The sequence below is a fragment of the Lissotriton vulgaris genome, chromosome 11, assembly GCF_964263255.1.
Source record: "Lissotriton vulgaris chromosome 11, aLisVul1.2, whole genome shotgun sequence".
Classification (NCBI taxonomy): Eukaryota; Metazoa; Chordata; class Amphibia; order Caudata; family Salamandridae; genus Lissotriton; species Lissotriton vulgaris.
The window spans coordinates 371,174,350-371,192,100 of NC_141699.1; the positions used below are offsets into that span (position 1 = coordinate 371,174,350).

Here is a 17,751-nt window from a genome sequence, read left to right on the forward strand (position 1 = left end):
TACTAATCTCTCTATAACATAACATAACATAGTCTAAGAAGGAGTTGAAAAGGCGCGTTAAAAGGGGAGCGAGTTCATGACAAAAAGTTTTATAAAACAATGCAGGGAAACAGTCGGGCCGGGTGATTTATCAGGTTTGAGCTGGAAATGGCAGAGATTTCTTCGTCTAGCCTAATGGGGTCCTCTAGCTGGTCCGCCTGCGAGGGAGGGAGGCGAGTGAAATTGCTGGACTCAAGGTAAGCTTGTGCCTCAAGGGATTCGCAAGGCTCTGCGCTTTAGAGAGACTGATAAAAGCGACGGAATTCTTCAACAATCTGGGAGTCCAACCGAACCTCCTCACCAGTGGGCCGAGTAAGATGGGAGATATTCCCTGCTATAGTCCTCGCCCGCAGTTTCTGAGCTAACATTTTCCCACAATTGTCACTGACCAGATAGAATCAGTGGCAGAGGCGCAGCAGCGCGAACTCAGCTTTATCCAGGTCCAATCGTTTAAGAAGCAGCCGCTTTTTTCTAAATAGCGCCAGACCCTCTGAGCCCGCTGTGCGTTTATGTATTGCCTCTAGTTCCGCAACTTCCCTCTCAAGGTCTGACCGGGCCTCCCGACGTTTCCGGTTGTCTGCCGAGGAGATAGCAAGCAATTCCCCGCAGATGGCCACTTTGAGAGCTTCCCAAACGGAATGCAGGGACGCCTCCCCAATATTGTTGAGTTGTAGAAGAGGCCTACTCGCAAGCGCCAGCGGGAAGGAATACGTTCAACCCCTTCTGGAGTAAGGGATATGGAAATGTGTGCATGATCTGATAGAGAGAAGCTACTATGGAGTAGCTGACCCTAGGTAGGAGCGTCAGAGAGACCCAAAAAATATATAAGCGTGCATAGGATTTATGTGCTGAAGAGTAGTATGTGTAGTCCCGAAGATCTGTATGGTGTATGCGCCATATATCATGATGGCCATTATCGGCCATCCACTGTTTCCCTTCCGGGGAGAGAGTCCCCACCTGAGCGCAGTGCTGACCCGAGCGATCCCATTCACCATCCATGACTAAATTGAAAACCCCGCCTATCACTAAAGCAGCATCTGGGGAGGAAAGACCCTTGGAAATATGACGGCAAAGGAAAGCTTCCTGGTGAACATTAGGTGCATAAATGTTGAGTAGTATGAAAATAGTGGACCCCCATTGAATGCGAAGCGCTAAAATCCTACCTTTGAGCTCTTACAGAGTAGACTGCACTTAACCCTCAAACTTAGTCTCAAGCAGAATAGCTACCCCATTCTTCTTAGAGGAATCAGAAGACCAGTATTGATGGGGAAATCGCTGCGAGTAGGTGGGTGTCTTGTAGGAGACAAATGTCTCCATCGGACTGTTCTAATAAAGAGAGAATCGCTGTTCGTTTTGTAGGGTGGGTAAGCCCCCTTGCATTGAGGCTGACTATCTTTTGAGGTCTAACCATGGCGTGTAAAGACTAAGCAGGTGGCACAGCATGGGTGCAGGGAGTGGAGCATGTACTGTGGGCGGGCCGGAACGCAGGTCCTTGAGTGCAGGGTGTGATCCCAGAGGCGGGTACGGGGCCCCCAAAAGAAAAGGCAATAAAAAACTGAAGGAAAAACATTCCATAAAAACTCAATCCCAACAAGAAATAGTAGACAACAGTTCGTCTGGTAGGCATAGCCTAAAGGGAACATGATCCTGAGGAGGACCATAGTGTAGGAGTCCAGAAGAACCAAGAGCCGCGGAGAGGCACCCACATGGATCAGGAGAGGTGGTCATCCAAAGTGCCCCTCCGGCATGACATCCATCCCCAGTGGTCTTGTGCTGAAATGTTCAAAGGGAAGCTGAGCGACCTTGAGACTGAGAGAGGAAAGAGAGCACTGCCTTGCGGCCTTTTTCTGCTTCATCCGTATCAGGCTTCAGGGAGGCCAAGGCCTTCCCGACTGTCTGCCAACGGGGCAGCTGCTGCGGAGAGCGTATCCTGGGACTGTCTCTCTTAGTCGCATCGCCATCCTGATCTAGTCCCAGAAACTCCAAAGCTTCCTGCAGCGAGTGGATCTGTCGAAGCCTCCCCTGATACTTAAAGATTATTCGGAAGGGGTGGCCCCAAGAGTATGGGATGCCTTTGTCATGCAGAAAGGCAGGGGTGCTTTCCCTCCCCTAGGAAAGCCCACACGATGTACTCGATCCATCTGGAGTTTTTGTTGACCATAGTCACCTAGAACATGTCTAAAGAGGGCCAGGACATAGGACCGCAAGTCTTCTCCCTCTGCTTTCCTGGGCACAGCACGAATGTGGACATTATTCCTCCAGGAGTGGTTTCCATGTCTTCCGCATTGGCCTGCAGGTCCATATTCTGGTACTGCAGCCGAAGCACTTCCTGCTGAAGTTGATGGAGATCGCCCTCTCCCGTCAATTCATGTTCTTTCAGGACTGCCACCCTTTCGCCCATCTCATCGACATCCCTCCTGACCTCTTTGAGGTCGGCCGTGAGCTGACCTTTAAGGTCCAGGATATCTTCTTTGGTGGCAGCGAACAGCTCCATCATGAAACCCTTTGTGGCTGGTTCGTTCGCGCCGTCCACCAACTCGGAGTGGCCCAGTGCAGAGGAGCCTGCCTGGGTGGTGTCGGAGGTACCAACTTGCTTCACTAAGAGGTCCTTGAGGGTTTTCTCCCTTCGGGCTCGGGCCGCCTCCATAGCTGATCAGTAAGTCGGAGTGGCTCGACCGCGGGGGCCGCATATCAGGAGCTACTGAAGTGTGTAGTGTACATCACTACTCTTGTTCCCAGGGACAAGCGTCAGGCCTCGTACCTGCTCTAGGAGCTCAACCTCCAATCGCTTTAGGGCTGGAGAATACAGTATGTTAGCACCCTGACTGGTGCCGCCGCTGTGACTCCTCACAGTAGCGACCAAACCAGCCTCTAAGAGACTGAGTCGTCGTTGTCACCAGGAGGACCCAACTGTTAGCCTGTCAATAGGAGGGACCGCGTGCGAGTATGGGGGATCGCCCGTGTAGCAATCTGTCTGGGTGTGTTCACGTGAGAGAACACCACCGTCCGCCAGGACCCAGGGAGCTGCGCGTGGTCCGCGCTAGTGAGACTGCGGTAGGGGAGCCAGGCGGGCCCTGCCCCAGAAGGAACCAGGGCCTGTGCAGAGAGGAGTGAGGTCAGAGTCTCTTCTGCCCCTGAGGCAGAGTTGCGTCGAAGAACCCGAAAACAATGCAAGGTGTTCGGCCTGCGTCAGGGTGAAGTGTCACTCTGTAATTGGAGGCCCAAAGTGGTGACAGGCGCCTGAAGGAGAGTGGCAGTTCACTATGTCCCCGAAATCACCACTCAAGGGTCCGTCAGATGCCCGGGGGAAGCACACAAGTCTGTAGGCCGCAGCTCCTGTCAGGAGATGTATTGGAGAGGGCCGCAGATTGTGGGTCGCGGCTCTGGCTGGCCCGGCACTCCCGCCGAGTTGACCCCTTCCATTCTCATGACGAGCTGAGTTCCTTATAAGTCACAGTGGAGCTGTGCTCATGACGAGCTGAGCTCGTCATAACGGCCGCAGCCCGCCCACGCGTGGCTTATTCCCCACCTGTGCAGGAGAATTAATGAGTGGGCGGGTCTGTGACTAGCTCAGCTCATCATGAGCACAGGTTCACTGCGAATCACTCGTCATGAGCACAGCTGGGGCGCGGACCCCACCCCCACCCTGTACCGTGGGGGAATTACCACAGCTGCCAACGGGTTAATGACGGGCCCAGGGGAGAAGCCCACACCCAAAATGACCGATGCTCAGCAGGCTTGCCCTGAGGAGGAGGCCCCCCCAATCGGGGGATTGAGACCAGGGTCAGTGTTCAGAGACAGGCAAAAGGGGCAGGCTTACCCTCAACAAAGTCCTTACGCGTTGGGGCCCCAAAGCGCTGCCGCAAGCCGGCGATAGGGAGGCGCCACCTCAGCAGTCCGGTGAGCGAAATGGCGGGCACTCACCTACCTCTGGTCCGGGCCGCCATCGTGTCTTCGCTGTCTGTCTTCAGTCGGGCCCCCAGATGCCGCAAGCCAGTCCCCGGAAAGGTCTCCTCAGAGGCAGCCTCGCGGAGCATGGGTGCAGCGCTGTCACAATCCTCGCGCTAGGCCCGCCGGGAGTGTAGTCACCTCCGTCGCCGCTTCCCGCTCAGGCCCAGCTTGGGTCAGATCTTCACCCCGTGTAGGGCACAGACACGGCAGCAAAACACCTCCCAAGCTTCATCGGAGGTTCTGCAATCCGTGGAGCATTCGTTCTCCTCGGAAGGAGACCCGGGATGGGGCAGTAACAAAGCTAATGGATAGCGAAGCCGGAGGGACAGAGAAACACGTCCTACTGAGCTGCCATCTTGGCCACGCCCCCTGAGCTGATATTTTTTAATGGATTTATATAGAATCCTCTCCTCTTCTCGCTTTTAGGCTTACCATTGATTACCTTGCTTTGAAAATGTGACGGATGGTGGTCTCTTGGGGAGGGGGGAATGAAATGGGGTTCAGAGCCCTCTACCTCATTGGCTGAAGGTTGGGGTTTTTCAAATATAGTGAAAGTGCTACTAAATCTGCAGTTTTGTAGCTATTTCTAAAGAAAATAGTTTTTGTCTACTGCTTAATATGTAACTGGAGGCTTCCACATCAACAACGGGAATGATTCAAGCAGGAAAAATATCAACACCAAGAACTGCAGTTGCAATTAAGTAACTCATATTTTAGGCATTACATAAAAATGTATTCTTACTTTTGTTGGTACTGCCCAAAGTATGGGAAGTTCTGACCTAACATTATAGTGTGTACATGGCAGTAATGTGTGGACACTGGAATGTGGAGGGATGATGCTTTCACCTGGAGCAGAATGGTCAAGGAAGTTACCACAGCTTGTGCATTAAGGACTTTAAAGGGTTGTGAACTATAAAAGTCATTGATTCCTAAAGAGGCACCTGGGCTTCTGTTTGGTTTACCAAATCGTTCAAGGGGATTGTATGTCGTGGGGTGGGGAGTAATGTTAAATTCAGTATATACCACAAACATCTGAGGGAAGCTTTTATGAGAGTGTCCAGACAAGCTGATGAGCGATTGTTTGCTGCAGGGTATGCGCAGAAATTATTAGGTAGAGTAATCTTTATATCCTCCATCAAAGGAAGAGAGGATGTAGGAGACGACAACGACCTGGAGGTAGTTTGTGCCATAATACAGTGTACCTAAATAAGAAGGGGGGATGTGTAATGAAATAAAGAAGGATGGTATGGAAGTGTGAGTTGCTGAGTAATAAGTTGTTGGCATGGTTGTCTGGTCGAGTTTATGGCTGAGCAAGTGGTTAAACGTATGAGAAGTTGTCAAGTATGCAGTTGAACACAGTAGGAATGGGCATTGTTTGGCTATACACTTTGGCCCCCTGTATTTAGTAGAAATAACAGACAATTAGTCCAATAATCTGAGCGTAGGTTTTTCTCAAGTGGGACTAGAGAACAAATTATAAGATTCTTGGAAAAGGCTTTCCAGAGGGCAGTCAGTGCACATCCATCCTTGCAACAGTGAAGTGCAGCTAACCTATTTGGGGATGGTTGAATGTTTTTAGGTAGATGGCCTTAAGAAAGAGGGGTCCGCACTCATTCACCTTGAAAAAGATTGCTTGGTAGGTAGAATCATTTTCATATTGAATGAAGGTAATTCGATAGTTCTAGCTTGAGGGGAGAGTTGGAAAGATGCCCTTTGGTAAGAGGGGAGTTTGTTTAGGGTTAATATCCCATGCCTATATTGAGGAAGTTCCTTTTGAACTTTTATGCTGAACAAGTCCCTTCCAATAGCCCATCGTCGTGAGGGAGGAGTGAGGCAAAATGAGTGTGAAATTCATAATGGTGTGCCTGAGAAGATTTTGGGATTTGTAATGATCTGTTAGCAAAATTGCCTTTGTAGGTTGTTCAGAAGTACATAATGACATGCACAGTCACAAAGGACATGTGCAAAAATTAAAATGAGCGGCAATATTCAGTGGGATTAGGAGACTTAATGATGATGGAAGACATACGCTTTTGAGATAGTGATTCACAATCAATGTTTTTGGGAGAAAGGAATGCAGGGAAGAAAACCAGTGTACATAAGGGACATCTAACTAGGTTCTTAGTGTTAAATCTGTGTATTATTTGAGGTAAGTGGGGAATTGTGTGGTATGTAGCTGTGAGTGATGTGTGTGTATATGTTTTAGTGTTTTCCTTGGCTTCTCTGGCATTTATTCATGGATTTGAAAAGTTTTATATAGCGCTGGCTAGACCCGAAGGTATCAGCGCGTTTTACATGAGGATAATGGTTACAAAAGAACAGTGTTACATAGTTACAGGAGTTTCTAGAGCATAACGTAGCATAAAGAAAGACAGTGTTAAATAAAATCCGTTGGTAGCGCAAAAAAATAATATAGAGGCCAAGTCTTGAGAAGCACCAATGGTAGATTTGTTATGGTAGACAATATTGTGGTAGCCAGTTGATGGTTGTTGGAGCAAGGAACTAATTCTACAGTGTGGTTTTACTTAGTAAAGGACTTATTTTATAACAGTGTGTTTGCCGTTCTCGCACATCCCTGAAGGGGTTGTGGAATAGTAGTATTTTTGGTACGTAAGAAGTGATGTGGTGAATTATCTGCCAGTGGCAGTCAACATGCTTAGTAATGCTTGAATGCAGGCATCCTTTATGTATCTGGGCATACAAAGCAGTGTTGAAACACTGATTTTGAAGCAGCTGCCAAAACAAAGTGCAACATTTTCCAATTTAGCTCATGTCCTCTGGTTGTATCCATTTTAGGATTTCAATGATGTGTAATCTAAGCCTTCCAAGATTAAGGATGTTTCTCTTCAAGCTTAAAAACTGTTCTTCCACAGATCGATGCCTTGATGTCGTCTCAGATTGACTAACCTGCATGATTAGATGATGCATACTTTTTCCCCCTCCAAAGCCTCTCAAATCTTCGGCTGATCAGTAACTCAATCTTCTGGCTTGGTCTTTCCATCAACCAGTGCAAGACCTGTCTGGTGGTAACTCAGAAAAGCAAATTAATCCAGATCATTTTAGCACAGTATCTCTGTTCCAAGCTCTGGTGATTCAGGCATAAAATGAAACTCTCCCTTTTTGGATCGCACCTGACAGCATTGTGTTTCAAAGGATTTAAGGGCCTCATATACTCTTATAACTGTGTGGTTCTACTTCTCAGATTGAAAGTGAGGGCCCTTTGGTGACATATAGGCCTTAATTTGGATTTGCCTTTAGAACCATATTTTAGACAATAGTGACTACGCAGAAAGTTCTAGAATCCATTTCCTGTTGAATTGAGGAGCAATTCCTGGTTCAAAGGATGAAAAAAACCTGCACAAACTGGATCACAATTCTAAAGAGAATGGATGTACTTGAATCCTTTGAGGTGAAGTAGTTTTGAGTGGTTGGCCGCTGACCAACAAAGCACTGTTGCTTGAAGTCATACTACGGTGTTTTAAGTCTCATTCCGGAGTATAAAAGATTTCTAACAACAAAAGCATTATTTGTGACAGTCACAGACGCGAGGGATCAAACAATGGCTATGTCGATTATTAATATACTGAAGATGAAAGAATCTGTGATCTGTTGAAGATGCTCACATGATAACAGTGCACATCTGAAGACACTCAAATGGAGCCACTACCGTTTTGAAGCATGAATCAGTTGCAAATTCACATTCTTTTGAACACTCCCATCAGTGGTGGATTTAAAGTCGGTTAGACATTTTAGAATGGATGCTCTGACCTTTGACTTAAAGAAATCTCTAATTAGACCTGTAACAAGAACATTGTTTTGTGAGTACAAAACTAATGGTTGTGGCAGGTTACCATTCCTTTCTGTCCAATTTCTGCTGCTCTTTTCTTATAGTAAAGCTGGAAGACCACTGCCACCTCTGCTTACTTGTCTTTGTAGATATTTGAAAATGGTACACTTGGAGGTATCTGTTTAATTCACCAGCTCTGCTTCTGTAGTAGCTAGAGCCGGCTTCTCTAACCAGTAGCTCGTGAGCTACTGTTAGTCTCCTACATGTAAGTAACTCTCCTGTGTGCAGCCCAGCCTACTAAATTAAAAGCTTTTGCTTGGTTGTATTAACATATGCATACCAAAATTGAAAGTGTACATTCAAGACAAACCTATGCTCATTTTCTGCACTTATAAGCTGATATTTGAAGAAAAGTATATTTTTTAAATGTATTGAAAGCTGGTATTTGAGGGATAAAAATCAAATGGTGTTGACGAGACTACTTACAATTAATATTAACTTGGTGTTAGGGACAATATAGTCATGGCTGTTATGTATATCCTTGTAGACGTGTTTCACATTGACAAAGCACTTTTTTTCATTACTGCAAGCAACCCTGTGATGCAATGAGGTTATCGCCTATGACAATCTTGCATATGGTGGCCACTAATGTGATCTTATCTGATATGACTACTAAATCTCTTATTACATTAGGAGGATTTCGTTCAACATAAGTAGGTCTAATAACATGAAAGTTGAAGATCCCTTAGCTAGACATTTCAGCCCCACATGCAGAAAGACTGCTGCTTCAGATTTTATGAAGTAGCTGAAGTAGAGATGAGCTTTCCTGGTTAACATGCCAGCAGTATCCCCAGTACCTTCAGAGCCATGTGATTGGTTTGCACAAAAATTGAACTGGGGGAGTCGATTTTGGAGCTGGAAAATCACTCCTCAACTGAAAGTGTAGTTTTGGATCCCTATTATAAAATTCACTTGCTGTCAGAACTGTTTTAAAAACAATTTCCCTCAGCCATGTTGACGGTTGTGAGGCATTTTATAGACTGAACCTTTTGAAAATTATTGTATTTTGTCATTTATCGGGATGTTTTCATTAGTTGGCCAAAATGATCTTTTTCTCCATGGTTGTCCTTTCCTCTGTGCTCCAGACTCCTTGATGTCCTCCTCTACTGACAACCTGTCCTTCTTTCTCTTTTCTCGTCTCCAGCTTTCCCTTTCAGCCTGTCCATCTTTCGCAGCATTGAGCATTGCAGTTAATCTTCAACTGATATAAAATGTGGGAGGTAACCTTTGATTCCTTTTCCTTCTACACTTCTGACTTAGCGCTGACCTCTGAATGTTGTTCTGTTTCTGTGATGCTTGTTGCCTGTATACTAACCCTCATTTACAATTCTGTGCTGTGTGCATGCATCCCAACTCGCACATTTCATCCTTGGCTTCATTTAAGGTGAGGACAACAGCTTTGTTTCTCATTCTAAATAGTTTCTTGTATACTTCCCCAATTCTTTCGCTTTTGCTTTTTTCTAAACAGCCTTTAGCCTTAAACGCAACCTATTGAAAATTGTGGTTTCTTTTATTATGGGGTCTTTCCATCTCTCCTTCAAATGTAACGTCCCCAAAGGTCTTTGAGGGGGGCAGAGGGGATTGATTTGGGAATGTCAGTATACCTTAAGCCAAGATTACCTATTGGCATGTTTCTGTTTTAGTCTGTTCCAGTGAAAGCTTTGTGTATGTGGGACAGAAAAACTCACCTTCATAGTTAGGGTGCATGCCCTGGCTTATTAAAGATGGCTTGACCCTGTTTATTGATGCATTACTGCTCCTCCTATTACTGCTCCAATTTAAAACAATGCCTTATATATTTTTTAATTCATTTTTAAAAGGCAACACAACATGTATCACAATGTGAATGAAACCGCAAATGTACAATCGCCCTCCTCCCCATACGTGCCATATCCAGAAATGAAGTAGAAGGCATGGATATACCTCCCCAACAAGCACGTGGCATTTGTTAACCTTGAAGCCATACTTGCAGAGGAGAAAACCTTGCCAGACTGCTCCAATTTCTTAGAGTCCCTGTCCCCCGGAGTTGTGGGAAACGAACATGCCGATTACTTAGAACAAGATGTCTGTACCACAAAGCTTTCCGGCGAAGGATGGGCAGTAAGAAAGGAGCAGGCTTATACCTTCTTGCCATAGTCCTTGAAACAGCAGGGCGAAACAAGAGTATGTGCCACACCACCAGAATCGGCTCTGTTAAAGCCTCATAAAAAGGCAATGGAGGTTCCACAACAGAAGATGGCGAATGCAACACCTCCAGTAAGAATATTTGGCCTGACCTCCTCTGTGGGCAGTTGAAGGTCCAAAAGTTCAGCAGCATTCTTGATGACTGCATGGTATGGTGCAACATCTTGCAAAGGTAAGGCCTTTGGCGATGAAAGGTCCCACTCCGGGGAAGTGTCTAAACCACTGGCCTCCCGAAGCCCCTCGAATTCATCAATGGAGTTGTGGATTTCTCCTTCCTCTGCCTCATCCCGCTGGTATTCTTCTTCCCCCAGCAACCTTTGGGCTTCTCTCCTCGAACGCATTTTCGGGATTGGCTTCGGCAGCCCCGGAGACGCCAGTGCTGGCGTCCGAGGACCCTCAGTAGCGGGCAATGGCACTGCTCGAAGTTGAAAAGATGACAGCCCAACACCAGACGGTGCTGGAAACTGTGGTGTTTGCGTCGAAAACCTTGAAGCTGGAAACTGCCGTCTGCATAAAGGGTGCCTGGCAATATTGCTGGGGGATGCCCAAATTGAAGGCAAGCGGACACAGACCCAGACGGCACACCGGTAGGGTAGGATGCCTTGGCAAACATTGCATTGAGAAAATGCGATGGATCCGACCCTGAACTTGGAAAAGGAACAGAGTCTGGTTCTAATCGAGGCCGCGTGGAAGGCTGAAGCTGTGGCGCTGGGGTCGTCGGATCCAGTACAGGCAAAGCCACAAGAACAGGAGAAGATTCCCTGGGCTCCTGAGAATCCGTTGGCGCCCGATAAACTCTGGGCACCGTAGAACCCCTTGGCGTTGGAGAGGGGGTCAGAGTCGCTTGAGGACAAGGAGAAGGCAACGGCGAGATGACATCCTTAGTATGACGTTGCAGAGCTGGAGAAGCCGACCTTGAAGCCCTACCCTTTGAAGATCGACATTGTGATCCATGCCTTTGCTTTTTGTTGTGTTTCCTCAACTTTGAGGTATGCGAGGCAGACGACTTCGATTTTGATCTCTTGCGACCCCTCTTCTCCTTCTTCGCCCGTGCCACGAAAAGCTTGGCCTCCCGCTCTTTCAGTGCCTTCGGATTCATCTTCCGACAACTGAAGAAACCTTTGACATCATGGTCCGACGAAAGGCACCAGAGATAATCGTTGTGGCGATCCGTGATGGACATATGTCCCCCACACTCCCTGCAAGGCATTATTTTTTTTATTTATTTAATGCGTTTTCATATAGCGCAGACTTTACCCGAAGGTGTCAGAGCGCTTCACAATAGGAACAGTAATGATACATGACGACAAAATTACAAGTGAACAAATCACAAAAGCAAACGTTACATGAGGCAATAGTGACAATTGTGAGCAAACAAAATACAAGAGGTAGCAAACGGTACATTACGGGAGAAAAAAGTGACGTGGGCAAGTTACAAAAGCGTACAAAGTACAAGTAGAGGTATAACACTGCAATAAATGGCAGACATCCAAAGAACAAGTGTTACGTAGGCAATGGTGGCACTTGTGCGAGTATCAAAATCAAACATAATGCAAGAGGTCGCAAACAATACGTTACAAGACAAAAGTGACATGTGCCTGTTACAAAAGAGCTAAAAAAACATGTAGAAGGATAATACTGCAATAAATGGCAGACACTCAAACCAAAAGAACACACTGGGAAGGCACTTCCATAGTCATGGAGAATAGAATTTCCTACAATGGAAGGACTTCCTTCAGATAATAGAGAGGGCGTGAATTAACTTTGGAAGTGTCTTTGAAGTAGGAGAACTTTGAGGTCAGTTTTGAAGGCCTGGGAAGAGATGGTGGTCCGTAGCTGAGACGGAAATGAGTTCCAGATTCTCACAGCGTTGCCTGAAAAGGATTGGGCCATCGATCTTTCCTTCTTGAAAGTGGGGGGTTCAAGCAGTACATTTTCTGCATTACGTGATGGTCTAGAGCAGAGCTTTCCAAACTATGTGTCCCGACACAGTACTGTGTCGCCTGCAAATGGTGGGTGTGTCGCAGGCACTTAGCACATAACTGCTGCTAATTATGAGGCATTCCTAGACACTCTGCTCTATGGTCTTTTAAAGACCTGTGAAGTGCTCGGGTTCGGCTGTGTGTGTGCGGAGGGAGACAGAGGGAGGGAGACAGAGGGAGGGAGACAGAGGGAGGGAGACAGAGGGAGGGAGACAGAGGGAGGGAGACAGAGGGAGGGAGACAGAGGGAGGGAGACGGAGGGAGACAGACGGAGGGAGACAGAGGGAGGGAGACAGAGGGAGGGAGACAGAGGGAGGGAGACAGAGGGAGGGAGACCGAGGGAGGGAGACCGAGGGAGGGAGACCGAGGGAGGGAGACCGAGGGAGGGAGACAGAGGGAGGGAGACCGAGGGAGGGAGACCGAGGGAGGGAGACCGAGGGAGGGAGACCGAGGGAGGGAGACCGAGGGAGGGAGACCGAGGGAGGGAGACCGAGGGAGGGAGACAGAGGGAGTGCGACAGAGGGAGGGAGACAGAGGGAGGGAGACAGAGGGAGGGAGACAGTCAGAGGGATGGAGGGCGCCAGAGGGAGGGCGCCAGAGGGAGGGAAACGGAGGGAGTGACAGAGGGTGGGAGACAGAGGGAGGGAAACAGACAGAGGGAGGGAGACAGATAGAGGGAGGGAGACAGATAGAGGGAGGGAGAGAGAGAGGGAGACAGACAGAGGGAGGGAGAGAGAGAGGGAGACAGAGAGAGGGAGTCCGGGATAGACAGAGGGAGTCCGGGATAGACAGAGGGAGGGAGACAGAGGGAGGGAGACAGAGGGAGGGAGACAGAGGGACGGAGACAGAGGGACGGAGACAGAGGGACGGAGACAGAGGGACGGAGACAGAGGGACGGAGACAGAGGGACGGAGACAGAGGGACGGAGACAGAGGGAGGGCGACAGTTAGAGGGAGGGCGACAGTTAGAGGGAGGGCGACAGTTAGAGGGAGGAGGGCGACAGTTAGAGGGAGGGCGACAGTTAGAGGGAGGGCGACAGTTAGAGGGAGGGCGACAGTTAGAGGGAGGGCGACAGTTAGAGGGAGGGCGACAGACAAGAGGGAGACAGAGAGAGGGAGAGGGAGACAGAGAGAGGGAGAGGGAGACAGAGAGAGGGAGAGGGAGACAGAGAGAGGGAGAGGGAGACAGAGAGAGGGAGAGGGAGACAGAGAGAGGGAGAGGGAGGGAGACAGAGGGAGAGGGAGACAGAGGGAGACAGAGAGAGAGGGAGACAGAGGGAGAGGGAGACAGAGGGAGAGGGAAGGAGAGGGAGTGGGAGGGAGAGGGGGACAGGGGGAGGGAGACAGAGGGAGAGAGACAGAGGGAGAGGGGAGACAGAGGGAGAGGGGAGACAGAGGGAGAGGGGAGACAGAGGGAGAGGGGAGACAGAGGGAGAGGGGAGACAGAGGGGAGACGGAGGGAGAGGGGGGAGAGGGGAGACAGAGGGAGAGGGGGGAGAGGGGAGACAGAGGGAGAGGGAGACAGAGGGAGAGGGAAGGAGAGGGAGTGGGAGGGAGAGGGAGTGGGAGGGAGAGGGGGACAGGGGGAGGGAGACAGAGGGAGAGGGGAGACAGAGGGAGAGGGGAGACAGAGGGAGAGGGGAGACAGAGGGAGAGGGGAGACAGAGGGAGAGGGGAGACAGAGGGAGAGGGGAGACAGAGGGAGAGGGAGACAGAGGGAGAGGGAAGGAGAGGGAGTGGGAGGGAGAGGGGAGACAGAGGGAGAGGGGAGACAGAGGGAGAGGGGAGACGGAGGGAGAGGGGAGACGGAGGGAGAGGGGAGACGGAGGGAGAGGGGAGACGGAGGGAGAGGGGAGACGGAGGGAGAGGGGGGAGAGGGGAGACAGAGGGAGAGGGAGACAGAGGGAGAGGGAAGGAGAGGGAGTGGGAGGGAGAGGGAGTGGGAGGGAGAGGGGGACAGGGGGAGGGAGACAGAGGGAGACAGAGAGAGAGGGAGACAGAGACAGAGGGAGAGGGAGACAGAGGGAGAGGGAGACAGAGGGAGAGGGAAGGAGAGGGAGGGAGAGGGGAGACAGAGGGAGAGGGGGGAGAGGGGAGACAGAGGGAGAGGGGAGACAGAGGGAGAGGGGGACAGAGGGAGAGGGAGACAGAGGGAGAGGGAGACAGAGGGAGAGGGAGAGGGAGAAAGAGGGAGAGGGAGACAGACAGACAGACAGACAGGGACAGGCAGAGACAGGGACAGACAGGGACAGACAGAGGCAGAGGCAGGGACAGACAGGGACAGACAGAGGCAGAGACAGGGACAGACAGGGACAGACAGAGGCAGAGACAGGGACAGACAGATAGAGGCAGAGACTGAGCCATACAGGGACAGGGAGGTAGAGAGACAGAGAGGGAGGGAGACAGAGGGAGAGAGCGATAGGGAGACGGGGACAGACAGACAGACAGATAGAGGCAGAGACAGGGAGAGGCAGAGACATAGAGACAGAGAGTGAGAGGGAGGGAGACGGGGAGAGAGAGAGGGAGACAGAGGGTGACAGTGAGGGAGCGGGAGGAGACCGAGAGAGAGGGCGACAGATGGAGACAGAGAGGGAGGCAGAGTGAGACAGAGGGAGGGAGTCAGGGGAAAACAGAGGGAAGAAGAGGGAGGGAGACAGAGGGAGAGGGCGATGGAGGGAGAGAGACAGAGAGGGAGAGAGACAGAGGGGGAGAGAGACAGGGAGGGAGAGAGACAGGGAGGGAGAGAGACAGAGAGGGAGAGAGACAGAGAGGGAGAGAGACAGAGAGAGAGGGAGACAGAGAGAGAGGGAGACAGAGAGAGAGGGAGACAGAGGGAGGGAGGGAGAGGGAGGGAGACAGAGGGCGACAGACAGAGGGAGGAGGGCGACAGAGGGATGGAGTCAGAGGGAGAGAGACAGACAGAGGGAGACCATTTGCCCACTTGTATTTCAAAATGTTCTTCCGAGGGGAGAACCCCCCCTCCCCCCCCCCCCCGAACCCCTCTTAGGTGGTTTGTGCTCACTCGCTACACTGCCTTACTGTGTCACAAAATGATGCATCTCCAAAAAGTGTGTCACCAGCATGAAAAGTTTGGAAAGCTGTGGTCTAGAGCCTCGAGAGAGTTTACAGAGAGAGAGGGAGACAGAGAGAGAGGGAGACAGAGGGAGGGAGGGAGGGAGAGGGAGGGAGACAGAGGGCGACAGACAGAGGGAGGAGGGCGACAGAGGGATGGAGTCAGAGGGAGAGAGACAGACAGAGGGAGACCATTTGCCCACTTGTATTTCAAAATGTTCTTCCGAGGGGAGAACCCCCCCCCCCCCGAACCCCTCTTAGGTGGTTTGTGCTCACTCGCTACACTGCCTTACTGTGTCACAAAATGATGCATCTCCAAAAAGTGTGTCACCAGCATGAAAAGTTTGGAAAGCTGTGGTCTAGAGCCTCGAGAGAGTTTATGTTTATTCGCCAGGTAGCGAGAAGAGTAGGAGTGCAGGGCTTTGTGGGTAATACAGGTAGTCTTGTAGATAGATCTTGCCTCGATGGGAAGCCAGCGGAAGGTGGATAAAATGGGTGTGATGTGGTCGCTTCTTTTGGCCCCATATATGAAACGAGCTGCTGAATGGAGAACAGATTTAATGGGAGACAGGTGGGATTTGGGGAGGCCAGTAAGAAGAGAATTGCAGTAGTCTAGTCTGGAGAGGACCAGCGATTGGACCAGGGTTTTAAGGACTTGCTCCTGGAAGAAGCGACAAACCCCCCCCAAAGAAGGCGCAGTTGGTATCAAGCAGACTTTGTAATGGAATTGATGTGGGAGATTAGATTGAGTTTTTTGTCGAGTATGACACCAAGGGATTTTGCGCTGACACAATGATGGGTTTATTGTTAAGTAGATTTATCTGATCCATCCATGATTGAACCGGGGGAGGAGAAAGTGAGGAGGAGGAATTCAGTTTTGGAGAGATTCAGAATCAGTTGATGAGTTAACATCCAGTTTTGAATGGAGTCGAGAGTAGAGCTTAGGATGGAGATCGTGAGTGGAGGCAACCTTGAGGTTGGTTTGAGTGTCGTCTGCATAGAGATGATAGTGGATCCCAGATTTACTAAGGAGATTTCCCAATGGTTCTAAATAGAGATTGAACAATGTGGGTGCAAGTATAGAGCCTTGAGGAACACCATGACCTACCGCCAAAGGAGATGAAAGACTTCGCTATTTTGATCATTTTGGATCTATCAGAGAGGAAGGAGGCAAACCATTTAAGCACAGCACCCTCCATGTCCATTCTCTGTTGAAGAGTGTTGAGGAGAGTGTTTTGATTGACAGTGTCAAAGGCTGCAGAAAGGTCAAGGAGAATTAGAAGACAAGACCCCTCCCCGAATCGAGTATCCGCAACGTGTCATCAATCACTTGCAGCAGGGCTGTTTCAGTGCTGCAGTTTTGAATGAAGCCGGACTGGAAATTGTTAAGAAGATCATTGTCCTGGATATGACGAGAGAGTTGTTTTGCTACACATCTTTCTGTGATCTTCGCAAGAAAGGGTAGGTTAGTGATGGGACGGAAGTTGTTGAGGTTTTTCGCATCAACAGTGGGTTTTTTAAGCAGAGGGGTGACCTGCACAGTTTTGAAGGAAACAGGAAGGGAGCCTTGACAAAGGGAGAAATTAACCACAGTGGTCCAATTGAAAAGAGAATGGGTATAGAAGTCAATGGCAATGGCACAATGGATGGGGTCAAGAGAATGGCTTGAGGGCTTTGTTTCGAGGATGCATTTGAGGAGGGCATCTTCAGAGATGGGGCCAAAGTTCTGCCAAATGGGTAAGGATTTGCGCTCCTCTGGAGGGGTAGGATGAGTGACCTGATCCACAAGTGATTTCACTTTTTCATCCAAGAATATAGCGAATTCCACTGCTTTCTTTGTAGAATCCTCCAACTTGGGGATTGGGGGAGAGCAGTTAGGATTCTTGATGAGATCAAATAGTTTTTGGGTCTATTTTTGGCTGAGTCAAGGAGGATTCTGAAGTGCGACGCTTTTCCAAGGAAGATGTGCTTGTGGTACTTGGATCTAGCTGAACAAAGCGTGGCCAAATTTTCGGTGGAGGGCGCTTGCCTCCATTATTTCTCCAGAAATCTTAGGTACTTCCTTTCTTCATAGAGGGATTTGTTGAACCAAGGTGCTGAGGGAGTAGGCCTTTTTGCTTTGGAGAGGAGCGACGTTATTGATTTCGACTGCAAGGACTGTGAGGCATTGGGAGGTGAGTTTGTCAACATCTAGCCTTGGAAGTGATAGCAAAGCTGATTCACAGAGGGAACCGACGTCAATATTTTTAGTGTCACGGAACCAGGAGGTAGCCCTCTTAGGATGGCCGAGAGTTATAGAGAGTGATAGAAGAGAGAATGGGATGAGAAGGTGGTCAGGCCAGTCTACATGAATAGGGGTAGCAATAATAAGCACGCCTTCTTTAGAAATAACAAGGTCCAGGATTGAGCCCTTGGAGTGTGTTGTTTCTGTGCAGTGTTGAATAAGATCGTTTGCAGAGAGGAAGGTGGCCAACAAATTTACAGAAGAGTCTTGCGGCGAGCCCCAGTGGAGATTGAAGGTCTGATTGTCACTTTGCGAGTATTGGTCGCTGAGGAAGTCAGTGAGTTCCTCCATAAACGAAGGGTCGCTACAAAGTGGGCGGTAAATGGCATGGAATCTGAGGGGTGAGTGGTGGTGTAATTGAAGCCTAAGAGATAGACATTCAAAAGTGCGGAA

The 17,751-nt window shown here is 49.4% G+C and overlaps 1 protein-coding gene across 2 annotated transcripts in view; it reads left to right on the forward strand.

Annotated features, from left to right (window-relative positions):
* Window positions 1–17,751, forward strand: part of CNNM3 (cyclin and CBS domain divalent metal cation transport mediator 3) — a 375,209-nt gene that overhangs the window by 346,227 nt on the left and 11,231 nt on the right. Inside the window, exon 8 of one of the 2 annotated variants that reach the window (XM_086943352.1) lies at window positions 8,982–9,057. The exons of the other annotated variant lie outside the window; for it this stretch is intronic. Coding sequence (XP_086799478.1) covers window positions 8,982–9,031 — 50 coding nt within the window. The 3' untranslated portion in view covers window positions 9,032–9,057. The remainder of the gene's footprint in view (window positions 1–8,981; window positions 9,058–17,751) is intronic. 2 annotated transcript variants of the gene reach the window in all.